At 43.9% G+C, this 26,800-nt stretch overlaps 1 protein-coding gene across 1 annotated transcript in view; it reads left to right on the top strand.

Moving 5' to 3' along the window:
- Positions 1 to 14,955: 14,955 nt before the first annotated feature.
- The window catches only part of SEC63 (SEC63 protein translocation regulator), a 62,239-nt gene continuing 50,394 nt past the window's right edge, over positions 14,956 to 26,800 (top strand). The window contains exon 1 of the mRNA XM_075747829.1: positions 14,956 to 15,325. Coding sequence (XP_075603944.1) covers positions 15,202 to 15,325 — 124 coding nt within the window. The 5' untranslated portion in view covers positions 14,956 to 15,201. The remainder of the gene's footprint in view (positions 15,326 to 26,800) is intronic.

The following is a 26,800-nucleotide window of genomic DNA, read 5'->3' as shown; positions in this document are numbered from 1 at the left end:
AAAATACGCCTCCACTGTGCAGCAAAGCTGCCCGTTGTCTGGGCAATCCATCCCCACTGCAGCGGTGAGAGTTGTGTCTAGCTGGGCTGAACCTATTGTGTGTTTGCTGGCCTGGCGTGAATCAGCAGGTGGTCAGGACCTCCTGGAGTGGTGGCCTGGCCCTACCCATAGCAAAGACGTGCGTGTCTCTGTCCCCCCCTAGGTTAGGCTACATCCCTCCGATTCAAACATCTACCTGCAGTCCCTGCCTTCTCTGCCTGGATCTCCCAGGATCATTATTTTAGCTCACCGAGCAGAAGATCAGAGTCAGGCACCAAAGGCCACCTTTCTCCTGACACCCCGGGCACACAATTCATGCAGGGACCCAGCGTGCCCAGAGGTGCGCAGCTGTAAGTTGCTGATGTTCTGTCCTGTCGTCAGCTGTCCCAGCTCCTCACCAGTAAATCTCACTGCTGCAGCTGCCCCATACTGGGAGTGTCACAGGCTGGGCTGCTGCTGGGATGCACCAGGACAGTTTCAGAGCACGCCCTGGCTCCACCGCTTACAAAAGAGGCTTCACCCCCTGCCTTCATTTACTGCGGACTTCCCATTTCTTGCCACGGGCAGCACTGAAGAATGTGTCATGGAGCTGTGTGGCCAGACTGATCCCGCAGCCAGTTCCCGTTGCATGAAAGATCTTGTCTGGGATGGTTGGGACCAAGTGGAAATCACCTCGGCTGAGGAAGATGAATTTGGACTGGACATTTCTGATGCAGAAGCAGAAAAGTCAAAGTGTCTTCAAGAAGTTGTTGATTATACTGCAGACAAGAAGGCTGTTCATGAAAAAAAAAAAAAAAAAAAAAGTTTTTTGAAGCAAAGAAACCTGTCTACCAGAAGAAGTGGGCTGAAGTCAGTGGGCATGCATGAATATAAGCACACGTGTTGCTGCTCTCCCTGGGCAGAGGCAACAGGAGAAGCTAACAGGAGACAGCCCACGAGCCTAGCCACCTCCTGCCGCCCGTTGCCTTCCTCTGCTGCATCTAGCGCTGCTGTGCTAGGGATGTCCAGGGGCATGTCCTGGCCCAGGCCCTTTAGTAGCCATCCATACATCTGTTGTCCATCTAATCCCTTTAGCAACTTGCTGATACCGTCTGACCCCCCCCCCCAGCCCTGTGTAGCTGCCAGCAACAAATTTCACTACCGTCTGCTTTAAACCGATCTCCTATCAGCTTCCTCCAGTTTCCCTCACGCTGATGTTGCAATATTTGCGAGCAGCTCTTCCGCACGGCTGCTGTTGCCAAAGCTTTGTAAACCTCCAGCGTGTCCTTTCTCAGCCACCTCCTCTGCAGAGCCCCAGCCTGCCTCCTTGCTCCCTGTAAGACCACCTTAAGACCGTCCCCTTGATCATTTCAGTTGCCCTTGCCTGTGTCTCCTCTAGCTCTGCTTTCTGTATCAAGGGTATATACCAACAACGTCTGCTTTAGCCACAGGCGTGAGGTGTAGATCAGTTCAGCCCTAGGTACTATTTTTAAAGTCCCTTTTATTTTTGCCATGACTCCTCTTCGATATTAATTGATTTTTAATCTTAATAAAACCAATCTTTATTCTTTGCCTTTTGACACTTTAATCTAAACCCAGACGCTCTTGCCCCTTAAAAATAAGCAGAGGACAAAGTAAACCAGAGAACTGTAGTTAATTATAAATCATTAATGAAAGCTGATAAAAGCCCCTGTGCATAATGTTACCCTCGTGGCTTTGCAACTATTTCTTGGGCAAATCCTACGTTGGTATCAGCCAGGCAACAGTGTCAATGGGAATTTCGCCCGATCGCTAGCAGCATGATTGAGATTATTGAGGAATAAATAAAATGTCAGGGAAAACCCTTCTTAAACATTCAACCAACATTCGTTAACACAGCCCAGCCGTGGTGAGCAGACGGCAGCGTTATGCCGTGCGAAGCTGATGTGTGTTGGAGCAGGCTTGTGGGGTGGACCATAATATCACACTGCCTGAGCGTTTTCTGAGCAGCAGAGGAGTAAACAATACCTCTAATGCGAAATCAGAGGTAAAATGAATTAGGTGGTGATAACCCTTTAAAAAGAAAAGGTATTTTGTGAGTTTCTGTGCAAAGACCGTTTGAGCTCTAAGCTTCATAATCAGCTTGGAAAATAGTTTAACCCGCAGGAATCTTTGTGACTTGCTTCTGTCTTCCCCAATTTGCAAGGTCAACTATCAAAACAGATATCGTTTGAAGAGCTCTGAATGCCAGGTAGTAAGCATAATTTACAAATTGTTTCCCATTCCTAAAGGCAGTGCTATTGCATCATTTTTAGGCCATGTTTAAAAATATGGAATAAACCAGTTAATTTAAACAAAAATGGGGAAAACAAGGGGAGGGAGGACTTTTCAGATAATCCACTTACTGTGTCTTTGTTGTGCCTATCCTCATAATACCCCTGAGTCCCAGTTGCTGGATTTAACTGCAACAGTTATTAATTTCCAGAGGAGCAGCTTTCATCGTTTGTATGCCCACCAGGAGTGCCCTGTTCTGGCGCCTGTGAAGCCCTGCGGCAAAGCTCGCACCTCCTCAAGGGCAAAACCCTCACGGCTGCTCCCTGTGTGAGACTGGGGGGAAGGTAAAGAAAAGGAGAGAGAGAAAGAAGAGAAAGAGAGAAAGAAAGAGAGGAAGAGAGAAAGGTGAGAAAAGAGAAAGAAGAAAGAGGAGAAAGAAAGGAGAGAAAGAAGAGAAAGAGAGACAGGGTTTATCTTCATCGAGGGTCTAGATAGGTGCAGAGAGACCTCCCTTGGACAATGTGCTACAGGTCAGCATTTTGGACCTAGGTCAGTGGAAACCCTCAAGCCCTAAAGCACTGCTCAGCTTCAGTGTTGCATCCCCACAATTATTCCCTTGTATCCAACAGGAAAGAAGAAATTAGGCCAAAATGGCAACCGAATTGATTCCTGATGTAACTCAGTCGTTGGATTTTCTGCTAAGGGTAAGACTCCAGGGAATCACAGCCCAAACGTCACAGATGAGCTTATGAGGTGCATAAACTCTTACCTTCCCACTCTCCTGGCTCTTCTGGCACTGCGCTTTGTTCAGGAGCATTGTGGGGTTTTGGGCTGGCATTAATCTCTACACAGCTGAGATGATACAAGCTGCCAGCAACTTGCTCTAGTACCTCTCCCTGAATTTGTCACCTCTCAGGAGGAACCCCCCACCCCGATTTCCTGTTGTCTGTAACTATCGGTCTGGCCCAATCCTTGTGCCTCATCAGGAGTGGATCTATGGAAGATTTTGTGGAAATCGCACCAAAATGTTAGGAAGCATGCCAAGAATACGACACATACCTTTTCTCACCCCTGTTGGGAAGCAAATCAGACACTGGGGGACGCAAGAATGCAGTAATCTCAACTAGAGGGAGTTACACGTTTGAGGGCACCCAAGAAGAGGTTAAAACATGGGACCTTTCTTCCTTGTACGGTGATGTTAGACATGTTGTACAGCTCAACTCCTGCACGGTTCTGGGCAACTGCTAGTTTTATTCCCATAAAAACCAACATGCAAATCTGAAGAAGACAGGTCCATTGTGGCCCAGGGATGCACCATTGGGCCATCAGTTTGAGTCTGGCTTCTCTGCCAGGAATAAATAAAACAGCAGCAATAAAAAGTGCCAGCGAGAAGGGCAGTGGTGTTTGCAGGGAACTCGGTGCAGGCACCTTCCCTCCCATGGTGTATTTCTCTTCATGAGAATCTTTTTTTTTTTGGTTCATAGGTTGGTCACACGCAACTTTTGCTGACTGGAATGGATTGAACGGACCATCTTGTGTCACAAGACACACACAGAAGAAGAATATTTCTAAAAATAGCCGGGCCGAAGGCAAAGGCTCCTGTGTGACACTGCCTGCAGAGTGGACCAGGGGCAGAACAAAGGCAGGGATCTGCCTGGCCACCCAACACCACCGAACAGCCTGCGGTGGATCCCAGCTACACGCGCAGGGCAGATCCTGCTGCCTTTCTCATGCCTGTAGCTTTTCCACAGCTACAGGTGCTTCTGAAGCTCTTACAAAGAGCTATTTTGTTAGCAATGACCATTTCAATGAAATATGCCATGCAAACCTGTTATCTTCTCTCTTTCTCACCTATACACACTAAGAGCCTTCTTCCTTTGTTGGTTTGATGATCCAGATATGCTAGACTTATATAATGTCACATTGCATTTTTTTTGAAACTAATATAGCTATAAAACTGGCAAATCATTGGACATCCATCACGTTCTTATCGGACTTGTTTGGCAACGGCGTGAGCTGAAGAACTTCCCAGTGCTGTGTTGGATCGCCGTTGTTGTAGAAAACATTTGTTGAAACTTAGTGCTAGCAGCTTAAACATGAACAGCTGGCGTAGACAAAGCCTATAGATTATGGTACATGAACTGTAACAACCATATTGCAACATGCCGAATAGCTAACTAGGGAACTGACCTAAGGGGATGTGAAACAGGCTATAGAACCACTGTATATTGTATAAGGAGATGACCACTTAGCAACCACTGAGTAACGAAACAGCAAGCAAATCAAACCAAGAAAAAGCAAGAAGGCCCCAGAGCTTAATATTACTATTGGCCCGAACTGTCGTGTGAGGGGTGGGGAACGCCGATTGTAAGGGTGTAATTGCCCAGGGATTTCTTTGTTTGGGGGCACCCAGCTCGAGCCGTAGTGCTATTAATAAAAGGACTGTATAGAAGAATCTCTTTTTGACTTATTGACTCAGTGGAAACCTGGAGTTGAACCCTGTTGTAGTGGCTGGCACGCACAATTTCCATAACAGTTTGGTGACCCAGATGGGACTCGAGGCAACCACCATTGGATGTGAGACCCTCTCATCTCCAAACGTCCAGCTGCTGGCGTTGGGTGAGTTCACCTGGGAATTTTGGGGATGGGAGGCACTGACTGGTGAGTGTTAAAATTCTGCTGCTAAATTCTGGATATTCTGTGCTCAAGTGTGTTCAAGTCCCAGCTTGGAAGCGTGCTAGGAGAAGTGTGTATGGCCCGATCAGCGTAAGGTGCACGAATATGGTGTACAGATATGGGGAACGTACCCAGCATAGAGAAGGGGACGCCCTTAGCTGAGGTACTAGAAAATTGGAGGAAAATAGATGGCACTGCAAGTCTACCAAAAAACCAAGTAATAGCATTGTGCCAGGAGGAATGGCCGGCGATGACTGGATGGCGGGGGTGGCCCTGTGAAGGATCCTTTGTCCAAAAGAAATGAACTTTACTATGACATGCTCTGGAAGATGAAAAACCTTGTCAAGTGGATTTTTGGTGTGTATGAGACAATTGGGCATATGACCGCCATAAAGAAGGTGGTTGGAAAAGTTCACAGAGACCCTGGGTTATGACTCTAGCTGCAGCAGTCATGAGGGATCCAACAGATGTGCACCCTGTACACCCCCCTCTCCGCTTTCTTCTAACCCATCTTTTGCTACTGCTTCTGCCACTCCTCCAGCTACTGCTTCAGCTAATGTTCTTCCAAATCCAGCTGTGATGCAGCCTGTAGCAGGGGGAACTAACACTCCTCCAGTACTGCATGTATTTACTAATCGACTCTGGAATCCAGGAGATTTAGCTGTGTGTGGGAGTAAAATGCCTAGATTGAGTGGGGGTGCGGATCGGTGTGCCCAATTATTTTCAAACATTTGTACTGGATATAATCCATCATGGGGGATACTCAAATTTTATTGAAGGAGTTATTTCGAGCTGATGAGAGGGATAAAATACTTGAAAAGGATGCAGAATGACACAACAGGCTGGGGAAAATAGGAATCCTTGGATGGCAAATGATCCAAATTGGGATTATAATAATGCATGAGACAGAGCCAACTGTCAGGCAGCAATTCAGGATTTAGTGGAAGCCATTAGAGCTTGTGGAAAATTGGGAGTGAACTGGACGAAAGTACAGGAATGTAGGCAGAGGCTAGATGGACACCCTAGTGACTACTGGTGACAATTATGATGGGCTTTATTAAAATTTGGAGGAACGACCACGCAGAACTTCAACAAGCTAGTGGCAAGTGTATCTGTTGATCAAGCCACCTCAGACATATGGAAATATTTTAAAGAACAGACGCCTGAGTGGCAAGGGGAGACATTACAAAAGATCCTAAGTGCGGCGGTGTTTATGTTCGATGGATGGGAGGAAAAACATAGACCTGACCTCACAAAGGAAAAGCAACAGGAAAAGCAACAAGAAGCCCATCTTTTAGCAGCAGCAGCAGTGGCACAGAGTTTGCAACTAAGAGGGCGAGGGAGAAGATTTCCCCCTCCAAGAGAGCAAAACAAGGGAAGAGGTAGGTCAGGCCAGAGATTTGAAAGAGGAATGAGAAGACTTGGAAATAACTGGGAGGAAAAAATGTCATTACTGTGGGAAACTTGGTCACTGGCAAAGAGAATGCCCGCTTCGTCCGAGGGGGCCTCAAAGGGAACTGAACATGGGAGGTGTAAGACAGGAATCCAGATGTAATCTGCAATGACTGGAGGCAGGGGGCTCAGAAGATTGTGTGAAAATTGGAGTCTATGGGATGTGGAAAGCTCAGCTGAATTGTAAGGGACATATAATTGGGAAAATAGGAGGAAAGGAAGTTGAATTTTTAGTTGACACAGGAGCAACACTATCACTTTCAAATTTTGTACCAAAGGGATCCATATCACAGGACAAGGTATTAATTCAAGGGGTAACAGGAAAAGAAGAACATGTTTTAAGTAAGCCTTTACTATTAGTAATAGGAAATAAAGGGGTGTGGGGAAGATTTGTAATAGCAGAAGAGTCCCCAGCTTGTTTATTAGGAAGAGATCTCCTCCAAACGCTGGATCCACAATTACATCTGTCACCCAGGGGTACTGATTTGATGATCGCGGGGTGATGCCTAGTATCCGAAGTCCACAATCCTGACGTAGAGATACCACGAACCCTTGCAGCGGTGCCCCGGCAGCTGCGGAGTGAAGGAGGGGGAGGGACGTGGGAGCCCTGACGGCAGCAGAGCCGAGACACGTCATGCCCGGGGGAGGCGCGCCCCCTGCTGTAGGCAGGGTCCTGTCCCCGAGGAGCGGCGAGCGGGTCTCCTAACCAGAATCAGCCCCTTGCCCAAGGAATCTTGAAAGTGCTTGAATCTCAAGATAATACCCCAATGTTACCAGTAAGGAAAAAAAAAAAAACCCCAAACCATAAAACCAACCCCCAACAGACTGGATAAAGATGGGGAGCCTGAGTTTTGATTTGGTCAAGATCCCAGCGCAATGAACCAGTATGTTATTGTCCCACACCCCTCTTTGCAACCACCGCATTGGGCTAAGCGTTTTACTCTGAGTGATTTGACCGCAGCATCCTTCCCTATTTGCACAGATGAAGAAAGCCAGCCCTTGTTTGCTTTCACCTGGAAGGGACAACAGTTGACGTGGAGTTGCCTTCCACAGGTGTTTACCGGGTCTCCCACCGTATTTTCTCGGATATTAAAAGAAGATTGAAAGGATATTGAGTTACCTGGTGGATCGGTTTTAGTGGAATATGTAGATGATTCGTAATGTCTGTTTAAAAGATACTATACATTTATGTACTGCCTTAGCAACCAAGGGACATCACACACCTCCATCCAAGCTCCAGTTGTGTCAAAAGTAAGTAAAATACCTGGGATTCATTTTAAAGGAAGGACAGCAGGTGTAAAAATCTAGATCTAGAAAAAGTAAAAGCTGTAACTGAAGTTCCTCAGACAGTTACAAAAAACCAGCAATGAGAGTTTTCAGGTGCGGTTGGATTTTGGTGACTGTGGACACCAGAATTAGGGGAACTAACTAAACCACTGACAGAGGCAACAACAACAAAAAAAAATTAAATGAAGAAATAGAAACCATTATACAGGGGCCAGAATGGGAAAAAGCCTTTACAGCTATACAAGGGGCCTTGGCTTCAGCTCCAGCTTTAGGACTTCCAGACTACACAAAACCTTTTGATCTGTATATACATGAACAAAAGCGGGGGGCTAGTGGGGTGTTAATGGAGAAATTAGGACCTCATCAAAGACTTGTGGCGTATTATTCTGTTCAACTGGATCCAGTTGGTAGCTGGAGCTCCAACATGCATTAGATCAGTGGCAGTGGCAGCTACAATAGTGGAAAAAAGTTGATCTTTAGTATTAGGGCATCCAGTTATGACCTATGTGCCACGTGAAGTTGAATTACTTCTCAAGTGATATGCAACACAAGCCTTGTCTCCCCAACGTGCACATAAATATGAACCAACTCTTTTAAATGCAGATAATGTGACTCTAAAGATGTGCAATACATTGAACCCAGCAACACTACTGCCAATACCCGCAGGAGGGGAAGGGCATCACCAACGTGACATGGTAATCCAGACTATTAGCAAGCCATGAGCAGATCTCACCGACCTCCCCTTACAAAACCCAGATCATGTTTTATTCACAGAGGTATCGTTCCACTATTTACATGGGCAGCGAAAGACCGGCTATGGAATTGCAGACCAATGGCAGGTTGTAGACATCAGACCCCTTCCAGCAATGGTTAGTGCTCAAAGGGCAGAGTTAATTGCGTTAGCCTGAGCAGCTTGCCTGGGAAGCGGAAAGTGAGTAACCATCTACACGGACGCAAAATACGTTTTTGGCGTATACCATGCAATAGGCATGTTGTAGAAAGAATGGGGGTTTCTCACCTCCTCGGGAAAAGCTGTGGCTAATGGAACAGAAATTTGGGACTTGTTGGAGTTGCTGTCCAGCTCATACGAGGGACACTACTGTAATCAGCAAAGGGAATGCTTTAGCTGATGCAGCAGCAAAAGCTGTGGCTCGTCAACCTGCGGCGAAGATTATGGCAGTTACTTTGGACAAGAGCTCATGGCCTGATGTTGACCATCCAAAAGACTTATACCAATCAGATGTGGCAAGTGAAGAAAAAGAACAGTGGGAAAAGTGGAAAGCAGTGGAATATGAAGACGGAATATGGACAATAGAGAGAAAAACCTGTCTTACTGAAGAAATACCTGATGACTGTAACTAGATGGTTCCATGAGAAAGCTCACAGAGGAGTAGAAGCAGTGGCTAATCAAGTACAGCAAGTATGGGCAGCCCTGGGTGTCTATGCAGCCACTAAAAGAATTATTAATACCTGTCCTACCTGTCAAAAATTCTGAAACATAAAACCTGCATGTGATTTGGAAAATTGACCATGGGCATTTTTTCCCATTCCGAAGACTGCAAGTAAGTTATTCTGATATGCCTGCAGTGTGTGGACGTAAACATATGCTAGTGATAGTAGACCAATTACCAGGGTAGGTGGAGGGTTTCCCAACAAGAAAAGCAGACACTGGAGGAGTAATAAAAGCTCTCCTTGAAGAAATTGTTTCTCGGTATGGAGTATCAAACTGTACTGAATCAGCCAGAGGGTCGCATTTCACTGCAGAAATATTTGACTGACTTTATAAAAGTTCAGGAATAGAAAAAAGATTGCACGCTCCTTATCACCCTCCAGCATCCAGGCAAGTAGAAAGAATGAATCGAACTCTTAAGGAGAGAATAGCAAAAATTTGCACATATACATGGTTAAAATAGCCAGAAGCATTAAATTTAGCCTTATGGGACATTGGGAATGTCCCAAGGCAACCCTTAGGACTATTGCCTGCAGACGTTCTTTTTGGGAGGCATTTAGCTATACCAGGAACTTATATCCCAGCCAAAAGTAGCCTCTTGAATGGAGATCAGTGTTTAAGACACTATGTTCTAAATTTACAAGAAAATTTCAAAATTAAAAGGGAGCATGCTCAGTGATACCTACCCACCCCTCCAGAGATACAGGTACATGACTTACAGCCTGGGGACAAAGTTTTAATAAAAATATTTTCCTGTAAATCTAAACTGGAACCTGGGTGGGACGGGCCGTATACCACCTTATTAAGTTCTTACTTTGCTGTAAAGGGTACAGGGAAGGAAGCCTGGATCCACCACTCACATGGTAAATGGCTATCTGAGGATCATTTAGTAGATGAACAACGACCGGTGATGGAGGAAACTATTATGATCGCTGCTTTGGAGACTGAAACCATTTGAATTTCCAAAGGATGAAGGAGTTCTGAATTTGTGTCATTTTTGTTTCTTTTCCAGAGCTACTTAGATGCAGGACTCCCCGGACACTTAGTTAAGTGGACCATCTTAGACTGTTAATAAGGGGCTTTAACTCTCTTGGTATACACCACCCTCGTGGCAGAGATTATAGAGATTTTATGGGTAAAGTTACTAACATTTGATGTGCCTATTACACAGTTAAGGGGAATATCTAAGTCTGTACAGCTCCATTATGAGTGGAGAGAAAAACCTCTATTTTAACTTGTCACAAACCATAGTCCAAATTACTAAGAAAACTAATTGTTGGATATGTACTCATCTCCCAAGCCACTCAACTTCAAGTACTCCTCTGTTAGGGGGGAACTACTTTCCATCGAGACCACATTGATTCATAACAACAGGAGGTGATAATCCCAGGAGCAAAAACCAAATGTGCAACATGTGTAAAATATCAGGCTCTCCCCAGTCAACTTAAGTTCCTGTACAATGGTACTACCCTTGTGGGAAACTTTAACGATTGTAACCAAGGAAAATAGGAACAGCGGGAATACTTGGGGACTTTTCCAATACACCTTGGCCTGTACCTGAGGGAAAAGGGTGGTTTTGGATATGTGGTAAAAGAGCTCGCAAAACACCACCACGAGATTGGTCGGGAACTTGTACCTTAGGAGCCATTACTCCTAATATTTCTGTGTTCTCAAATTTGACTATGGAATCAGGATCATTCTTACAAACGTTTGTTTGCAGGACCAAATGTAGTAATCCACTTCCTCTCCTTTGCTAGATGGTTTCTTCCCTGGTTGGGAGTGAGCAAACTAGAAAAGGCCTTAGTTAACATTTCAGCGGCAATAGGAATTCTTGGCAATAATACCGCTGATGCAATTACAGCATTACAAGAAGAGGTTTTGTAACTCTCCAAAATTACACTGCAAAATAGAATGGCGTTAGATACTTTGTTAACTTCACAAGGGGGAGTATGTACAATTATTAGTACCAGTTGTTGCATGTACGTTCACCAGAGTGGAAGGATTTCAACCGATGTCTGGAAGTTGTAGGAACAAGTAAAATTACTGCATAAGGTACAATTGGACACTACTTCAGCAGGATTCCAAGAAATATGGTCTTGGCTCACCTCCTGGGTACCAGATTTAGGAGCCTGGGCAAAACGAATTCTTTATGGGTTATTAATTTTTATAATGATCTTTGTAATACTGTTTGTTTGCATCCAATGTTGTAACATTTGCTGGACTCAACTGTGCTCACACCATAGAGGCTACAGCTATTCCACTACCAAAGGATAACAGGACTGTTAATAAAAACAAAGGGAGGACTGTTGTAGAAAACATTTGTTGAAACTTAGTGCTAGCAGCTTAAACATGAACAGCTGGCATAGACAAAGCCTATAGATTATGGTACATGAACTGTAACAACCATATTGCAACATGCCGAATAGCTAACTAGAGAACTGACCTAAGGGGATGTGAAACAGGCTATAGAACCACTGTATACTGTATAAGGAGATGACCACTTAGCAACCGCTGAGTAACGAAACAGCAAGCAAACCAAACCAAGAAAAAGCAAGAAGGCCCCAGAGCTTAATATTACTATTGGCCCGAACTGTCGTGTGAGAGGTGGGGAACTCCGATTGTAAGGGTGTAATTGCCCAGGGATTTCTTTGTTTGGGGGCACCCAGCTCGAGCCGTAGTGCTATTAATAAAAGGACTGTATAGAAGAATCTCTTTTTGACTTACTCAGTGGAAACCTGGAGTCGAACCCTGTTACAGTGGCTGGCATGTGTAATCTCCACACTACCATCTGCTGGCCAGTCCCTACCTCCGGAAACACCTGCTCTCCAGGCTCCTTTGGCTGTGGGAAGGCACTCCACCACCTCACAGATTAGACAGTTCATGACATCTGGGACACAAGTTCCTACAGCTGTAGGCGTATCTGCTAGATTGTAATTTCCATTTCGCAATCATAAAATCTTCCATTCCCTTTGGAAAGTATGTATCTGTTACAGCTGAAATGTTCTAAATTTCACCATTCCTACCCGTTAAACCAGTCTGACTGTCATCTTTGGTACCTTACTAGGTTTGTTGTTGCTTTTCTTCCACAGAGATTGTGATCTCATCAAAGCACTCTTTCTCCTGCCAGTAATTTGGGTCTCTGGCTTGCGTGGTTAGGAATTAAGGTAGGATTGAACTCAGTAGGCTGCATTTCTGTAACATTCCCTTGATAAAAGCCTGAAGGTACACACTTGGTAGAGGTGGTCAGCAGCTGACAATCTCCCATGAGATCAGAAACATCACCAGTGGATGTGCAAGAGATACTGGTGACCACGAAACTACCATGCAAACGACCATGCGCATAACACCAAGCAATTTGAACCTGGTGCAGGGTGCTGAAGAGAAGCCAGGCAGATGACAGAAGTGCGCTGACATGACGGGGGCAGCCCCCATGGCCGCAGTAACCTATTTGCACAGACCCTGCCCATGTGGAAGGGCCCACTACAACTGCTAGTAGCATGACAGCGCTGTGTCGTGAAAAAGAGTGCTTTTCTGAGTTGACACAATGGGTGCTTAAAGTATTCTGAAAGCATTTTAGGAAGATCAAATTCCTCTAGTTCAGAAATAGTTACTTACTGGGGAGTTCCCATAATGCTATACTCACTTCCAGTGGCCCCAGCTGCCCCCAAAATCCAAGCAGGTGTCGTTTTTTTTTTAACCTGGATGACCTTCCAGACAGGCGGAGTGGAAAAAGCAACATTGTTTTTCCCTTTCCCCTGGGAAGCATGCGATCACCATCACTGTTCATGGGGAAATCATGTACATAAAGAATGGCACTCAAACAAACCATTGGGGTTTATGCTAGAATGGCCTCTGCTCACTGCTGCTCAATTACTGGGTAACCTGCCTCTTGCCCAGGGAGCACTGCACTACCAGGGCCAGACAGCGGGAATCATTTTTCTCAGGCCCTCCTTTCCAGTGGCTCATAGCTGGAAGAGGGTGGCAAGGAGAAAGCAACCCCCTAGGATATTCTCACTAGGTCAGTTGATGCCACAGACAACCCCCTCACAAGCCAACAGGGCAAAGGACCCATGTTGCCAACAACTCACAGAAAATCCATAGCTGGGCCCCAAACAATGGCATTAAGAAACATGAGCATCATCTGCAACATGGGCGATGCCTGCTTTCCTCCTGATCTGGCTCCTGTGATCCGCTCGCATTGACCAGAGATTTTCTACAGGGCGCTTACCCACACTGTCTCCCGTGTGGATTTTGTAAGTGTCTAGTAAGATCTTAGCTCACCCACTGCTGGGCCTGCCAGCTGGTGCACCCACGAGCCTTCCTCATCTAAGAGGCTGCTTTCACAAAACCTGTAGGAACTTAATAATCTTTCAGAGCTCTGCCACTTTATCTGACTGAAGTACCAGACTCAGCAGCTGAACACAGTTGCAGAAAGAGCATTTTCTCTGCTTACAAAACTGGGCTAAGCACACGTGCAGGTTTTTACCTGTCTTGCATCTTTTTTACTGTATAGAAGCTTTTCACTGCCTCACTGTGAAACACTAAAGACTAGAAACCCACAGAAAGAGGTGAATTTCATGCATTCAGGTATCTTCCAAAACAGCTACTACAAGAGTTGTTGTCACTGCAGAGGGTGTACAATACTCAAAGGCAGTGTATAGAGCACAAGACAAGGAAATATCTTAAACTTTGCCTATGAACTCTACAAGGATCTAACTGGGAACAATTACAAGCAGTATCAATGAAAAACAGGTTTTTTAAAAAAAATTTTTAATTAACACAAAATCCTTTCCCAGAAAAATTAAAGAGATTTTTTCCATCTATGGATTACTATACCACGGCACTAGGACATTTGGTGCTACTCATTGGTTATTACCTTTCTCTTACTACCTTTCTCTCCACTTCCCATATCAGTCTTCCTTAATGTTGGGGCAGCACTTCTTTCCCACTAAGGTAAGCCTAATGCCTCCCTTGCATGTGGTGCCATCACAACTTCTGTGTCATGTTTTCCCATACTCTGAACTTACAAGTACTGAAACTGTGAGATATTTATGAGATCACATTTCTGAGTGGCTGTACACTTGACTGTGAAGCTGCAGAGACAGGCATATTCTCATGAATGGGCATGATTAGCAGTCTTTTCTACCTCCAAGAGGCAACTGGCCATTAATGTGATGAACACCAGAACAGTACCTGTCTTTCAACTTCACACCTTTAGGGTCACATCCTCTTGTAGAGTATGATCATCCCTGCAAATAAATTCAGAATTAGACACATTTTAAATGTTTGCCCTCACATGGCTGCTCAGGATCCACCGCATACCTCACTGTCCCATGCCCAGCACAAACCCCAGCTGCTCCCACAGAGCAGCCCAGCTCCAGTCCCACCTGGGATAAAACCAGCACCGTCCTCACAAAGCTCCTCTGCACACCCCAAAACGCCAGTCACGACCCTCCCCGGCCTCAAGGCCCCAGCAATTCCCGGGGACACCTATTTTGCGCGGTGATGCGGGCAGGGAACAACAGGAGGCGGCGGGGCGCTACCCCGGGGCAGGGGCGCCATCTTGCGGGGAAGAGGCTGCGGCCGGGGGCAAGGCCGGGGGCAGCACCCCGCTCCCTGCAAGGCCATCGCTTTCGGCCACCCGCTCGCCGGAACCGTGCGGGGTCACGGCGCCCCTGGGGACAGGGACAGGGTCAGGACTGGGACGGGACAGGGACGAGGACGTGAGGGGACAGGACGGTACCGCCCCCTCCCGCCGGCTCTCCTCAGGCCCCTCTCGCCGCGCGGGGGAAGGCGAGGGGCGGAGCTTTCGGCGAACCAATCAGCGGCCGGTGGTGGGTGGGGGGGCGCGCGCTGCTCGTGACGCCACAATGGCTATGGTGGCTGCATAGTGACACGTCTCCTTCCGCGGCGGCGCTCGGGCTGGGGGGGGCGTGGGAGAGCGCTCGTTCTCGCGGGATCCCGGAGCGGCTGCCTCGGCCCCGCGCGAGCCGGGACGGCGAGACCGGGCCGCCGGCGGGCACGCCAGCGGCGGGGGCAGACGGTCGGCGCGGCGCTGAGCGGCCATGGCGGGGCAGCAGTTCCAGTACGACGACAGCGGCAACACATTCTTTTACTTCCTCACCAGCTTCGTGGGGCTCATCGTCATCCCCGCCACCTACTACCTGTGGCCGCGGGACCAGCACGCCGGTGAGTGGCCCTGCCCCGGGCCCGGCCTGCGCCTCCGCCTGCCGCCGCGGGCACCCCGTCCCCTCCCCCTACTTCCCCCCCAACCCCGCGTCGTCGTCGTCGTCGTCGACGACGCGCGCCCCCGCGCCGTGGCAGAGCGGGGCCGTGCCGTGCCGTGTCGTGTCGTGCCTCCCGCCGGGCCCGGCCCGGCCCGCACCGTCGCCGCCCCGCCCCGCCTGGGGCACCTGGCCGGCCCTGCGGGGAGCCCAGCGGCGGAGCCTGACCCCAGGAGCTGCCGGTTCCGGAGGGCACCGGCCTCCCGGTGTAGTCGCTGTCAGCCATTTAGCGGTACCCGGCGGCAAGCGGGAGGGTCCGAGCCCGCCTCCCCGAAAGCGCCCTGTGCTCCGCGCCTCTGCTCCTGCAGAGTCATTGCTGGGCTGGGGTCTGATGCTTTCCTTTGGGCTTTTTCCTTGTGGGGTTGTTTTGGTGGTTTTTTTTTTTTTTTCTTTCCCATTCCCCCCCCCCCCCGCCCTTGTCGTCCCGGGGTGTTTCAGGGCGGATGACCTAAATTTTCCTCGTGGGAGAAGAATAAAGTACTGAACGTTGTTTTGGAGTTGAGCCCGAAGAGAAGTTACCAAGCTCTGCTTTTATCTGCTGTAAGGTCACAGCGAGCGTGAAAATGGGGCTTTAATTTTTCCCATTCCAAGTCACAGTTAAAAATGTCATAAGTGCGAAATTCCTGTTCTGCCTCTTGGGATGATGTTTTGTCGCCCAAACAATGTTAGAAAGTTTCTCTGAATGCTTCCACGTTTCATTTCCACAGTCATTTCCCTCTTTGTCTTTTCTGCATCCCTCTGTTCTTGGAGGGAGAAGGCATTTTGGGCTGTCAGGAATGCATTTTCAACTGTGGTTTTGGGATGAAAAAGGCTGTAGAAATTGTGTTTAAAGGCAGGATAGTAAACGCTCAGTAGAACAGGAGTGCTTGATGCTGATTCCCATCGCTGAAACTACTGACCTTTTAGGAACACTTGTGCTTTGCTATCTGATAAAAATCCCTTTCGTTCACGGCATCTTTTTATATTCAATATCTGGTGATTATTTAGTGGCTTTGTATGCCATTTTAAATAGCTTGTGTGGTTCTGTTTAACTTAGTTTTATATGTAAAACAAATAACAAGTCATGCTCCTATACCTTCTAGTAAGGAGCAAGTAGAACAAAATTGATAGAACAAATGGTGTTTTGGTGCTAAGTCACAGCTGTTTACAGTCGTGATTGCTGATAAACATGCTCGGGGCTTCTGACAGGGCACTGGCTGGACAACCTCTGGAAGACTGATCTCTGCCCTCCAGATACTACCTGTTGTACGGCTGAGGAGTGTTCTTTTTGTTGGAAAGAAAGGTTTCTCTGCCTTGTCTTGCTGAGCCCTGACTGTTGCAAGAGGGAGGCGTTACTGTTGTTGAAGACATTTTGTAATCTTTGGATTGTTTTTGAGGAGTGGGGGATCAGAGAGAGACAATAACTCTACTTCTGTAACCTTTCCCCAAAACTTGTATTTTTGTTCTGGTGAAGGGTGGGAGGCAATGGGGGCGGGAAATTTACTCTTTCTCTTGAATAAAGTTTTACTTTCTCTGTAGTTCTTAGCAGCTGCTTCTTGGGGAAAGCGACGTGACTTGGTTGAGAAGCTGCACAGAATGGTATGGCCAGCAGTGACACTCAGTGCTGTTGACTTCACAGTTTCAGGTGGCTGACAGCAGCAGCAAAAGCCAAAGAAATTCTGTCAAACTCAGAAACACTTTACTAGCCTTACAGAATGACAGAAAATAAAAAAAAGTAAATTTGGAATATGGCTGCATGGCTAGATGGATTATACCCAATTTCCAAGTAAGCCTGCCATTAAACATGACTCATTTCTTTCCCACTAGCCAGTGTTGTGTGTGTGGAGGGGCTGCTGCATATTGTTCTGCAATTAGTACTAGATTCTTACAATGCTGTATCAAACCATGCTTTCCAAAACTCAAGGTAAATTTTATTATGCTGTTGGTACAAAAATGAGTCAGCTAAGTGAAAATGACCAGGCATGGGAATGAATGGAAATGAAAGAACGATTTCTGCTTCATAATTGTCTTAATGGATTTTAAAATGTGAGTATAGTCCAATTTTTAGCGTATGGTTTAAGAGTGTGCCTACAGTCTTCTGATTGAGTTCTGTTCTGCAAGTTCTTTTTGAATAAAGAGTTGAGGTGTTGTGCAGATCGTGCTCAGGACTGCTGGAGTGCTCCCATGCTTCATTGTGGTGTTCTTGTTGTTTAAGTATACGGCTGTTCTGCGACTTGCTTCCAGCAAAATCCTCTGAATAGCCTTCACGCAACTTCGTATGTGTGCAACTGTACCTGTTCCAGCATTTGAACAGGATTTCAGGAATAAATTAAAACCTTGTGATGATGCGAAGTGCTGATTGTTTAGCCATGACTTCTTGTTTTCAGAATAGTTCACTAAAGACCCCCAAACAAACCAAACCACATGTATAATTTTGGAAGCTAAGAGAAGGCCTATGTCTTCAGAAGAGAAATTTTCCAGCACTGCTAGCTTCTGATTCCTATAACAAGCAGGAATATCTAGACTTTGATAAGAGATGTTTATTTTGATACTAATTTAGAGCAGGTTTTCCAATCAGTGAGGCACAGTACAGGGCCAAACTGAATAAGCTCAGCCAAGACCTCTGCTCTCTCTGTGTAGGACCAACTAACGTTTTTGTTCTGGAATTGCATTTTGTCCTACCTGTGCTGTAGAGCCTAGCATAGAGATGCCTTTGTAGCCCTGGGCAGAGTTGGCAAGGTCCAAGTGGACTAGCTGGCTGTTTCAGCCTGCCCGGAGCGAGAAGACTGGATCGGAGCGAACTCTTGTGAAGCAAATCACATGCCTGTCCTCTTCCCTTCAAGAGCCATTTGCAATGCGAACCAGAGCACCCGAACGACACGGAGCAGATTCCTTTTTTGGTAAAAACTAGGTTGGAAGATGTGCTTCAGCCACATTGATTTGTGAGAGCAGACTAGAGCTGGTCTGAAGTGAGAGTGAAATGCTTATAGCGTGGAGGCTGAGCCTTTGGTGCTTGCTCCTTCCTCCTGCAAATGCCCTGCCACAGAGTGCTGGTACTTGAATCAGAAGGGAGAGGAACGGGAGTGCAAAACACTTCGCAGCTCTATTCAGGTGAGGTTTAGCACCAAAAATCTGGGAGTTGCTGATGGTCTGTAACATCTTAGGATTTGTTCTGTGCTGTAGTTGTGTACTAAATGTCTATAGAGAAAATTAAAGGGGAAAAAAATTAATCAGTGTTTGTTTTTGCCACAGTGAAGGCTGGAACGTAAGAATATATCTATACTGCTTTACTACTATAAGAAAACTCAAAATGTGTTACCTAATGTCAGATTTCTAGCAGGATAGTTTTTTTTTTTTGCTAAGCCATTAAGGTTTTTCTCTTAGTTCTTTTTAAAATAAACTTTTAAAAGGCCGTTTCAGTACTACTGTCTTGAACAGTATGATTTAACTTGTTGTCTTTCTTAAGTCCTGAGTAAAATTGGAGCTACTTTTATGTCCTGGGTGTCTAAACCTGCTTTCTCCAGGCATTCTAAGCGAGTCCATATGAATTACTGCTGCAGCAGAGATCAATGTTGATATTTGGGAGGGTTTTGTGGTAGTGTCATAGGCACCCTGTGAACTGTCCTATAATTTCATTACCTCAGCTTTGATAAACTAAACAAAACAGATAATTGACTTTGTAAAATAGATTTGTCCCAATGGCTTTATCTCCTCGGTGCTCGTTGTAGAGCTAATAAGGCCCTTGTAAAAGGTTAATTGTTCAGCTGCTGCGGTTTCATAACTGCTTCGAGGTAGCAGTGCAAGTCTTGTATTTCTTCCCCTCCCTTGTGCCAAATGGAGCACCTGAGCAGTGTGAGGGACTGGAATAAATTCATTTGAGCTAAAACCAATTTTTGGCACTTTTTTTTTAGTGTGTTACTTTTAATGTGTATTAGTTTCTGGGTTGGCTTCGCTTTGTGGATGTCTGGGATGGTGCAGGATGTGACTGTGAGCTGGGAGGGGAGAAGACTGATTCTTCCCGTGGTGGTGATGGTGAAGTTGCCATGTTGTTTATCCTTGACTTGTATCTTTAAAACACACATACATAAATATGGTTTTTTATTAAAAAACCCCAAACAGTTCATACTTGTGCATTACTTGTGTTTTTTGTAAATATTGGTGTAACATGGTTACTGTGAGGAAGACTATTGCAAGGACTGTTCTTGATTTGGAACAAAAAATGTGGTTGCTAAAAAGTTACTTTGGTGCAGATTAATTTCTTAACCAAAAAGTATTTTCTGAAGTGAGACTCTTTAAGTAGTTTTTCAAAAAGTTAATTGTAAGAGTCGAGGAGAAGATGTTTTTTTCTCAGCAATTAGGATGGATAAGTGCCCATTCAAAGTATCTTCATGCTGTTGGACTGTTTGAACTAGTTTCACTGTAGGCTTCTGTGGATTAAACATCAGCATCTAGAAGGGAAACAGAGAGCAAGAGGTGAATGAATTTAGTTGGATAATGTGCCGGTTGTTGCACAATGCTGATATGTTTGCTGAACTTTGTGTACTTTTTGACTTATACCTGTGCTGCTGAATTGAGACACATGATTATAAAACTGTGCTGAAACAGATGGTCATGGATTGTGATGTGCTTCGTAGTTAAGTATGTGTATCTGTGAAAGCTTGTCATTTCATCCAATTTTTAAGTTGGTTTAGGTGTACATTAAGTAAATTACCCTGTTTCAGGGCACTGGGCATTCATAATGTGTTACACAGCTGCTAGAAAGAAAAAAGTCTCTATCCTGAGTCTTTTATAGTAATTTGAACAAAACAAGATGTTGAAAACAGTTCAAAAACCCCAAAGAATAATAGCTGTGAATGCAGGGATAACGTTAATGGAAGTTTTCTCTTGCAATCTCTTCTCTGAGAGAAAAGAGGCTGTAGGAGCTATTCTGCTTGGAACATAGATCTTCCTTCTTGGAAATGTAAGAACAGAAAAACCTACTGTAGGAATGGAGAGGAAAAAAAAAAAAAAAGATGAGCTGCTGCATTTTCGTATCTAGGAAAAAATATCGATATGAAATGGATAAAAGCTGTTCAGTTTACTTTCATTGTGATAGAAATCCATATAAAGGATGGGATGGTTGGGGTTTTTTTTTTGTTGGTTCCCATGCTCCCAGCTATGTGTTGTGCTGTTGCTCACTAACCTTTCCCCTGTACCCTCCCCTCGCAAATGTTTCTGTTTCTGAGATGTAGCTAAAGTTTTCTTGAAGAACACTGAGCTAATACAAAGAAAAACCTAAAATTTGGTTAAAGGAGGCTATTCCCTGTTAATCTTTGAAGTTGCCATGCCTCTAGAAAGTAGCATAGGCAGTTTGAGAACCCCTGTTCTAGTCTGGGCTTTTTGTGTTGAGGCTGGCCAAAGTACAGAAATACTTAAGTATAGCTTATTAGGTGACTACTAAAAGGGAGAATAGAATATAATGAAGATTCTCAATACTATTTTGTTAATTTTTTACTGTATTGCTGTTTTGAAGCAGTAGGGTTTTTTGGAGGCTGCTGTAGGCAGGTAGTACCTGGCACTCACGTTCAAAACCATGAATAGAAGTCCTGAGAAAGTCCTTCTGTAAAGGTTTACTGTATTAGGAGCTACATTTCTCTGTATATCTGCCTGCTATACTGGATATCCCTATGTAGTACTGTAAATGTGAAGGTTTCTCTGTAATTTTTTTGGTGCGTTTTTCCTCTGTAGATCTTGAGGCTGTCTTCAGAGATCCATATTAATCCCCTGGTTTATGATGGGAATAGAGGAGCTGAGGCTATGAAGTTTATTTGGCTCTTTCAGGACAAACAGTGAGTCTGCAACTTGGATGTGACTCAAGCCAATGTAGAGAATGCAGGCAGTGTTTCTTCTGTTTTATCTGTAATGAAGTAATGAGCACTTGTACCTTACAGCAGCTGGGGGAGAGGAAGGGCATCTTGGTACTACCTAATACTGCTGGTCCCACTTTGGGGTAAAATTCTTCTTTGCTGCTTCTAATCCTCTGGTGAGGTAAGGTTGGTTGGAGTGGGTTGACTGTGACCCCCGTCATTGCTCGCAGCTCATTGAAATCTCATTAACCTTACCTCAGAAGTATTTCACAGCATTTTGGTATTTGGTAGTACGGGATAAAAGTACAGGATGCTGGTAAAGGACGGGATAAAAGGACAAGATGCCGTGCTCATTGCTAATGCTTATGTGGTAGATGGGCATGGGTGCGAAAACTCAGTATCTGTGAATATAAACATTTTGTGCCTGTATGTGCGTATACTTATCCTTTCCTGTTAATATAACCTTTGGGCATTGTGTCAGGAAGCAGGAGGAGACTCAGTGAAACTCAGTCATGCATTTAAGAACTGTTATTAAATACAAATTGATTTTTTTTTGAAGTATTGAGACATTGAGTGTACTATGGTTAACTTAAACCATTTCAAGTTCAGAAAAATAGAGCTTATTAGGTGACTGTTAAAAGGGAGAATGAAATATAATAGTGATACTATTTTGTTAATTTTTTACTATATTGCTATTTTGAAGCAGTAGGGTTTTTTGCAGAAACATTTGAAGAAAGGGCAAACATCGTGAGATGTCATTAGTAATGCCTACCAATTATCTCTAAAAATACTCTTCAGAACAAAGTGTTTGGCCAGAGTTATCTAAACTGCTCTGTTACTTGGAAAAAAGGCATGTTTTTTCATGGAATTTTTTTGAAGTATTGTAATCTTATAAGCATCGTAGCCTCCTAGCAGTAAAATAAAATTAATAACCCTATATTAGAGATTAGTTGAGTAGCTTCAAGACTGTCCAGAACACTTAATTCTGAAAAGCTTATTGTTGCAAGATAAAGATCAAGCTATTATAAGAACTTTATCTCTCATTACATGTGCATGAAAATAAAGCTGTTTCTATTTTTTTTTAAAATTCAGCTTTTGTTATGGAAGCTTATGAAAACAGCATTGTAAAAGTTGTATTACATACCTTGTTCTTCACTTTCTACTTGCTGCAGGGATATCTTGACTGCTTATGTAGATGCCACTGAACTACCAGGATGTACAGGCTACATACTGGAAAATTCAAGTTAGTGCTATTTAACCTGATATATTCAAGGGTAAAGCATGATGATTCAGTTACGGTTTCATGACCAGCTAAACCATTCTTGCTGTAGGAGCAGGAATTTGAGAGAGGAGCAAGGTAAATGGCAAGGCATGGGATCAACAGCGATTCCAAAATGAGGATTTGGGGTTTGGTGGTTTTGGTGGGGTTTTGTCATCCCCCTTGCCTTCAAATTCATGCTTGTGAAGAAGGGTGCAGATCTGCAGCATTTTGAACAAGTCTAGACTGGGGCTGCTTGTGGTGCTGCCTTCTCCCGGTGAAGGAGCGGTAGTCCTTTCCCTCAGTTATTAGCCAGGACCTGCAACACGTGTGCTTCCATTTCATGGTGAGAGAGGTTGTGCTGGCTGGACAATATCCAGAGTAGGGAGAAGCCCAAAATAAGTACTTCATTTCTTTCCTAAGCAAAAAGTTTTGTGTCTGCAGAAGTTTTTAAATAGGTGTACAATTGAGAAGATTGAAGAGGTGATTTTAGATTTTCACTTAATATTTCCCTTGTACAGAAAATTACTTACAAGCATTCTAAATATCTATCTGTTGGAGGTGGTGCATTTGAAATTGAAAAGATGCCTTTATCCTGGCTGGTTGAACTATGTGAAACTAGGATATTTCCTAGCATTGTAACTTCTACAAAGGCTTACCAATGAAGTTTCAAATTTTTTATTTTTTATTTTTTTTTAGAAACAAAGGAGTGGATATACTGGGTCAGGTCAGATATATTTACATGATAGTACAAAAGCGTATGCCTTAAGGAAGGAATAACAGAACAAGCATAAATGCTTCCTTTGCATATTTACCCAGTTTCCAATGGTTTTCAGTTCAATGACTCTCCTTTAGCATAGCGTCTATACCGTCCTGTGGCAAGGAGTTCACCAGCTTCGCTGCCCACACTGCAAATAATCACCTTTGTTTTGCATCTGCTTCTGATTTTATTTGATGATCCTTACTTGCTCTACTGGAAGAGGCAGTAAACATACAGTCCTGGCTGTCACTTAGGTTTTTTACAGCCTTCTATTACCTCTCCGTGCACTTATCTCTCTCCCAGCCAAAAGATTTGTAGCTTGTATTTTGGACGTAAATCTTCTCATACGTTCAATGGCCCTTGTTCACCTTAATTGAATGTTTTCTAGTTGCCCCTCTTGAGAGGTGGGGACTAGTACTGTGCATCATACTCAAGGCTGTACATACCTTAAGCTTATGTTGTGGAATAATGTTCTTTTCCTCACAGGAATGTTCTAAACATTTGCTTTGCTTTTTATAACTAGTAAGTATTCAGCTGAGGTTTTCATTGAACAGGTTCTCACAACACCAAGATCACATTCCTGAGAGGTAATGGTCAGTCCCAAGCTTATCCTTTTTTATATATATATATATATATATAAAATTAGGATAGTCCCCATTGCTCTTTACATTTTCATACCCTGAATTCCATGTACCATTCTGTAGTCCACTTGCTTGATCTTTGTAAATTATCCAGGATACCCTTGCCCTTGTTACCCAGAACAAGTCCATGAGCTTTATTTTACTGCTAATCCTTTTACCCAGGTTACTAACTCCTGGCAGCTTTATTCTGCTGTGAGAATTGGCCATTTGCTCTGTCTTCTAGTCACGTGTTTAGTTTTGCAATAGTTAAATGGTTGTCCTCAGGGACTTTAAAGAGGAACCTTTCAAAAAGCCTTTTGGAAACCACAAAATCTATCAGTAGGATCTCCTCTTCCATAAGTTTACTTCCTTTAGAGGACTTGAGTTTGTAAAGCTCAGTTTCCCTTTACAAAAGCCCCACTGATGATAAATGGATGTATGGTGCTTATCCTTGTGTCCACTAATTCTTCCTTTATTATAGTTTCTTCAAGGTGTGCACCAGAACAGTACTGAATACAGGCATTTTTAGTGATTGGTGATATGCTAAGTGACTTTTGTCTGTACTGGTTTTGGATTGAATGTGTTCTGGTTTCCTCCCCACACCAAATTGATAAAATAAAGCTAATAATTAAGGATGTGTAAGTCTTGGAGCCCAGTGTTGTTGTTGTTTTTGTCTAAAATTGTTAACCTTGACTCACGTGGGTGTCATTCCTTATTAAAATGGCCAGTTTTCTGATTCCTTTCAGATTCCATTGAAGTTTTGCTGATGCGCTTGTAGATCAAGCCCTACTATAAATTTGGTAATTTAGGTGATGCCACATACGAGTTAGTATAGTTAGTCCCACTGACAGTTTTGTCAGCACAAATGAGACTCTATACTGATAGGGAGGAGAAGGTTTGGAAATGGCTTGATTAGGAGTAACGTAATGTGGAACTGTGTCCTGAGACCAGCGAGGCTGGCTCTAAACAGAAAGTAAACTTGAGAGTTAACTTTCAAGATGTCAAATCATCTTCTGTTACTATTTATTAAAGTAATTAGTAACAAATACTATCTTTTGGTCAGCAAATGTGTGGAACTGTGTGAATGAAGAGTTACGTTACTTTTTGTCCCTTTAATGCTTAATCTAGTTGCCGCAAAACATGCGCTAGAAAAGCAGCAGCCTTGCTGTTAAGGTCTTTCACAAGACTTTTTGTAGTTTATGAACTGCTTGAAGTTTTAATAGTTAACAACAACATCTTACTCAAAACATGTGATGTTTATTGATTATTTCTATGAATATTTACTAGACAAAAAAAATTTCTTTGAAAACATCTAGGGTCAGATTATTCAGCTATAAACAGTTTAGTGAAGAGGCTAACTTGGACATGATAAACTCGGGATAATGAGGGCAATTCTTACAATAATAGACATTAAAATTAGAAAGCATCTATTCAGATAACTTAATTCTTCACTGATACAGTCAATTCAGAGTCTTTCTCCAGTGTTTTATGTGACTTGTCTCCTGAAACAAAGTAACTGAAACACTGGTGGTCATTTGAAGGCTTTTGGATTTAAGCATTTTAGAATGCTTTTAAATCAATTTAATTTGCTTCATGCCTCCTACTTTGGGGCTTTACACTAGAAGTCAATCCTATTATAATGAGGTTTGAAATTTTTTAGTACTTCAGAAGAGCTTCTGACTTTGAGTTACTGAGAGTTTGAATCCTGCCTCTTAGTTGCTGGGGAAGATGGGTTTCTGCTCTAAAACATCATTATTGGTGTTTGTCAGTGGTTTCTTTTGAAAGTAAGTGTAGACTTTTTTCCTAATCCTGTGTTTTTTGATTATTCCTGGATATCATACTATATCCACATGGAGTCTATTTTACAGCAATTATCAATGAATGTGTCAATAGAGGTAAGCAAAAATGGACTAGCAAGGCAATAGGGTAGTGTTTTCATGCTTGCATTCATCACCTGTTATCTGAGAAACAGTTGTGTGATTAAAAAAGTAAATTTGTTCAGAGCCCCAGTTCAAGACTTCAGTAAATAAATTGTCTATAACATTGTTTAATTTCTGTGATTGTTGAAGTAGGAAAAAGTCCAAGACTTCAGCTTTTGCATATGTATGTGTATACATTGCGTATATGTACACGTATACATAGCTGTTCAAAGTAATCGGGAACCTTAGTGCACAGTTTAGACAATTGATGCTGCTTTTTATTCAGAGTTCTACAGTTTTATCAGAAACTGTCGAGAGCAGTGTTTCAGCTGAGCCTTTTACCCTCAGTTTTAACAGAACAAGTGTAATGCTTAGAGCTGTGGTAACCTTGGGTCATAACCTTTACTCAAGACTTGCAATGCTTTGTGTATTGCTTTCATCTCTTCATGCATTCCACAGGTACAAGTTTGCAAGGCAGGGCTAGAGAGGGGATGACATACTACAAATAAGCTTTGTGAAAGTCTGTCTTTAGAGTGATCTTGGCATTTCCTAGGCTGCAGAACTCTGTCACTCCGTGTTCCCTGCTGGAAGAAGTCCTTCTTTTTTGAAACCAAGCAGCATTCTCCTTTGGGTGTATTGTCCCCATCTGATGAGCAGAATGTTTCATATGCATCTCCTCACATTTATTTTTCTGACAAGAGTCCACTGGAGCTGTATTTTAGAGTTGCTGCCTTTGCTTTTCGTAGTAGTCTGAAGGCAGAAAGGATGCAGGAGGCTAAGACTGTTCTTTTCTATTGTTTGAGGTAGTGTGTTGGAAAACTGGTGGCTTCCATTTATTCTGGACATTATGTTTTTGTTATTTTTGGTTGTTCTAAAAGTTGACTGTATGATCTTTTTAAACTTTTATATGCTTTAGATATGAGTACTGATACCAATAGTCTTATTTTGTGGTATTTTGTCCTAAACCTGACCTGTGTTTGTTGCAGCTGAAACAAGAT

This window comes from Balearica regulorum, chromosome 3 (genome assembly GCF_011004875.1).
Source record: "Balearica regulorum gibbericeps isolate bBalReg1 chromosome 3, bBalReg1.pri, whole genome shotgun sequence".
NCBI lineage: Eukaryota > Metazoa > Chordata > Aves > Gruiformes > Gruidae > Balearica > Balearica regulorum.
The sequence above is the reverse complement of the archived record's forward strand: the minus strand, read 5'-3'. Positions and strand labels throughout refer to the sequence as shown.